Source organism: Atractosteus spatula, chromosome 7 (genome assembly GCF_055471065.1).
Source record: "Atractosteus spatula isolate fAtrSpa1 chromosome 7, fAtrSpa1.hap1, whole genome shotgun sequence".
NCBI classification, from domain to species: Eukaryota; Metazoa; Chordata; class Actinopteri; order Semionotiformes; family Lepisosteidae; genus Atractosteus; species Atractosteus spatula.
Window position 1 is genome coordinate 13,550,347 of NC_142712.1, and position 4,716 is coordinate 13,555,062.

At 35.6% G+C, this 4,716-nt stretch overlaps 1 protein-coding gene across 1 annotated transcript; it reads right to left on the reverse strand.

Moving 5' to 3' along the window:
• Positions 1 to 3,085: 3,085 nt before the first annotated feature.
• Positions 3,086 to 4,069, reverse strand: LOC148830525 (olfactory receptor 6N1-like). Its single transcript, XM_088919891.1, has one exon. It carries the CDS (start codon positions 4,067 to 4,069, stop codon positions 3,086 to 3,088), a length of 984 nt encoding a protein of 327 aa, XP_088776017.1.
• Between the last annotated feature and the right edge of the window lie 647 nt (positions 4,070 to 4,716).

Genomic DNA, 4,716 nt, shown 5'->3' on the forward strand with positions numbered 1-4,716 from the left:
ATTGATCTTATCAAAGGCCCCAGGACCAGTGGCAGCAAAACAGCCCTTACGACAACAATGATCCACCGCCATATTTCTTGGTGGATATGAGGTTCTTTTCTTTGGATTCATCCCTCTTCTGATTCCAATTCTACTGATAGGTGAGTGATCATAAAGTCCAATTGGGACTTCATCTGACCATAGCACCCAGTTGCATTCAGTGTCCCAGTGGTGTTTGGATAAACTCCATCCTCTTCAATATTTTTCTTGTTGTCGGTAAGGGCTTTTTTCTGCCAACCCTTCCAAATAGTCTGTTGGCATGGATGTACCATCTAATTGTTGATGTAGAGACTTGGTGACCTCAAGGTGAAAATAGTTCACCAGCTGTGACCCTAGGGTTCTTTTTTTGTCTTCCTCACCATCTTCCTCACTGTGCACACACTGTGTACATATCCTCACATGATGCACTTGTGTCTTTTCCCTGGTAGGTTAACCACTGTTATAGTAGTTTTGATTTTCTTCATTATTGTCCTGATAGTGCTTAGTGGTATATTTAACTTTTTAATGTATTTTTTGTATCCATAACATGACTTGTTAAGATTAACAACCATCTGTCAGATGTTTTTGAGGAAAACATACTATTACTCCTTTAAAAACATCTGTTTTGAAATAATTTTAGAATAAAAGCCTGTAGTCTTCCATTTTGGGGACAGAGAATATAGCTCATTATCTGTTTCTTTTATACATATTTTTGTTCATCTTTATCGAGAGTGTCAATAAATTCTTGAACCCACTGTATGTTGTTTTTGAAAAGCATTAATAAATTATTATACAGTTCTGAAACAATGTGCTTTTGCCTTAGAATCTTTTCCATATTTTTAGAATTAGCTCAAATTAGCTTTTATCTTTTAATGTACTGACCAAAAAAGAATGTTAGCCTATGCTTGTATGTTTTTTGAAAAATGAAAATATGCAGATTTTGTATATTGCCTAAACATTTTGGCAGAATTTTGATTACTTGATCATTCATGACTGATTGATATACTCAAGAGGCTACAACTTGTTGCCTTCGAGTTAATTGTCTTTGAACATGTCACAGGCACCACCGCAGCCCTGGAGTGGAGATTCAACATTGATTGTATGTTGCAATTATTTACTTACTTTTATTTATTTCCCTATTTCATTACCTGGGATCCTAAAACAAGTTCAAAATGTTCTAACTGAGAGATTTTAAAGGAGAGTTTCTGTAATTAAGGATAAAGAATTTCTTTCCTCATGGCCTTGTATACAGACACTAATTAAAGCACTAAGGAGAAGGTAATACAATTCGCGTTTGAAGTGAGACAGTTTTTAAAGCAATTGCGCTGCATGACATCTCAGCAGTCTTAAGGTTAATAAGGTATTAAAAGGTGACCTAACCTTTTGACAGACAACTGTCATCTAAAGAAAGCTGTAATAACTTCCACAATGTTTATGATGTACTGTTGGTTTTCTGATTTATGATGAAGAAATATATGATAATTAGCTGGATAGGGTAATTTCTATATGTTTTTTTGCAATTTTTTTTTTTTGTTCGTTGTTATGATGCCAGAGCTGTAGCATCGTAAACATTGATTTCCTTTTAGTGAGTGTGCTGGCTTTTCCATTAAATGTCTTAGAAACAATACATTAAAAACATGTCTAAATACATCAGAGCTGCGTTCCTTTCACTCTAATCTGCTTGAAACCTTTATAAGCTGTTGAGTTATATTGAATAGGAGGCAGTTTACGCTAGATTCATGTATTGTTTTTTGTGCTGATTTGAAATGGAAAAGCTACAAGTTGTCTCTCATTTATCTGGATGGTGAACAGTACAACAGAACTTCAGCTTCAAATACAACAGCTTGTAATGCAATCAAGCAGCCTGTCTCTACAAATCAAACTTGTCAGTTTAATTATCATCGTGTGATAGTTTTTGAAAGAATTATATTAAAGGTAAATATCCCAAATAAGAATGGAATATGACAATGGTGTATAGATTCAGTAACATGTGCATATGTACAAATAAGGGACGGATAAATGTTTATTCCATGGTGAACGGGAAAGAAAAGAAACACAACGTTTCAGCTGTGGAGCCTTCTTTAGGTGTGAGTTGTGTCTACAACTGAAGAAGGCTCCACAGCTGAAACATTGTGTTTCTTTTCCTTTTAGAATGGAATAAACCTTAACCTCTTTTTTTGCAGCCTATGCATGCTTCCTACTCAAACTCCATATTTATAAATAGCTGACTTCGGTCATATTTCTCTTATACTGAAGTTTACTAAAGCAACATTGTGGATTCTTACTGCTGCCTCAGTACTAATTAAAAAACCTGTGCATTTACACACTGTAATTAAGCTCAGATTCAGGCAGAGTATTTAGAAACTTATATAGGAAATTTGGAATTTACTATAGGCCTGAATTTGAAGACAAAGTGGAGCACTGTGCAGAAGGTTGTGTGAACTGCAGCAAATCCAGACTGGTATTTTTTTATTGAGCATAGAACACTCTGCAAAGAGCTGGAAATAATATACAGTATATACTTCTTACATTAAAACACTTTAATTATCAAACTCACACAGCTCCATGGGATTAAAGTAAAGAAGAAAACACAAAATATGTTTTCAGACTTTTTCAACTGTTAATATAATACAGAAGGAGAAACTGTAGCGCACTTAGAAAACATTTAACTGCTGAAAAAAAAGCTTTTATTTTTTGTATTAATAAAATAATATGAAAATACAGCCTTTCCCGGGATCATGTTCTTATTACATTAAATAGTATTGTAATATGATACAATTTAGTGCTGCATATGTTTTTGTAGCTTTGAATGCACTTTGAATTACCCAGCCTTCACTGAAAAGTAAACAATAACTGACCACAAGATTAAATCACCATTTCAGACAAAAATAATAATAATGCATATTATGGAAAACTGGTCTAATTCAAGTAACATTAAGATAGTTTCTTTAGTAACAAAAGGAGTCATTAAAAGTTGAGGTACAGTCACACCAGACCTCCGGGGTAAGAACTGAAGATCAGTGGTGTCAGCATTCAAGGACAAAATACGTAGAAAAACTTCTGGTTCTCAAGGAAAAGTTCTTTTTCTTGGGAAGTGTTTTCGTAAAGCTCTCTTTATCTCCTTGTTTCTGAAACTGTAAACAATAGGATTAACTAGAGGAGTCAGGAAACAGTTGACAATAGAGATTACCATTAGGGCTCTTTGAGGTACATTTTGAGACTTTGCACTAATGTAAACACAGGAATGAGCCAAGTAGAAGGTAAGAACAACAATGAGGTGGGAAGAACAGGTGGAAAAGGCTTTAAGATGCCCATCAGAAGATGCAATTCTGAAAACTGACAAAATGATTTTGCTGTATGACCAAACTATGACTGTGAATGGGAAGTACATTACTACAAGAGCAAGTCCAAGAGCTAGATCTATTAAAAATGTTGTGTCAATACAGGCCAGTCTCACCACAGGTGGGTAGTCACAAAACCAAAAAAACACTTTGTTGTTGCAGAAAGGTAACTGTGTTGCAAGAATCACAGCAACTGCAGCTCCACATAACCCTAAAATCCAAGCTGTAACTGCCAAGAGAGCACACACCCCATTGGTAACAATAGTTTTATAGTGCAGAGGCTTGCATATAGCAACATAACGATCATAAGCCATCACAGTTAGGAGAAAGCTTTCAACTGACTGTAAAGACAAATAGAAGTACATTTGTAAAAAGCATCCTGAAATGGAAATGGCCATGTCATTCTTTATGCACACAGATATCATTTTGGGCATCACAGTAGTTGTGATGACTATGTCTATGAAAGATAAATTACTGAGCAAAATGTACATTGGTGTGTGTAGCCTGTGATCAGCTACCACTAAAGTTAAAATTGTCAGGTTTCCCATGAGAACCAGCAAGTACACCACCAGCAGGATGATGGAGAGTTCTGTGTAGAACTCATTAAGACCCAGCTCTCCTCCTAGGATTAAAAACTCTGTGAGCTGGGAGACAGTTGTGTTTGAGTCTGCAAGCTGAGTCACATCTGGAGGAAGAACAAATAAACTCATATTAACAGTCATCACCAAAATAATTTTCCATGTTCCAGAACTCAGATGTTTGCTTATGCATTGCTTATATATTGACATTGAATCTAACTAAAATAAGTTTTAACCTTATGAAGTACATACAGATGCAGCCATTCAAAGTGCGCGGCACAGACACGTACCGGAGGTAATTGGCTACGGCCTCACGCATTGTGACGCGCGATGACGCAAAATACCGCGGTATGTGATTGGTTGACCGACAGGGGCACTCGTGGTGCGTTGGTCGGTCGTAGAAAGATTTAAATGTCTTTACTGTGCCCGTTTTAGTATTGAATATTTATATGGAATTTTACCACTGAAGGGAAATCTTAGTAGCTGAGCATAAAAAGAATAGGAGCATACTGTAACGCATGTGAAGGCCATAAACGATATTAATTTTGGAACATAAACATACAGTACGGTACTTTAAAGAAAAAATACACACCACTATTCCATTTCTCCCTAAACATTTTAAGCATCGAAGTCTTTAACTAACGTGATACCAGAGTCAACAAGCATACTTTTAGAATTTGATTAAAAGAGAATATAATATGGAATCGCGTATCTAAAGAAATTAATAACGATATAATTATATTCATGTACCGCAACACAAGAATAGTACACACTGTACA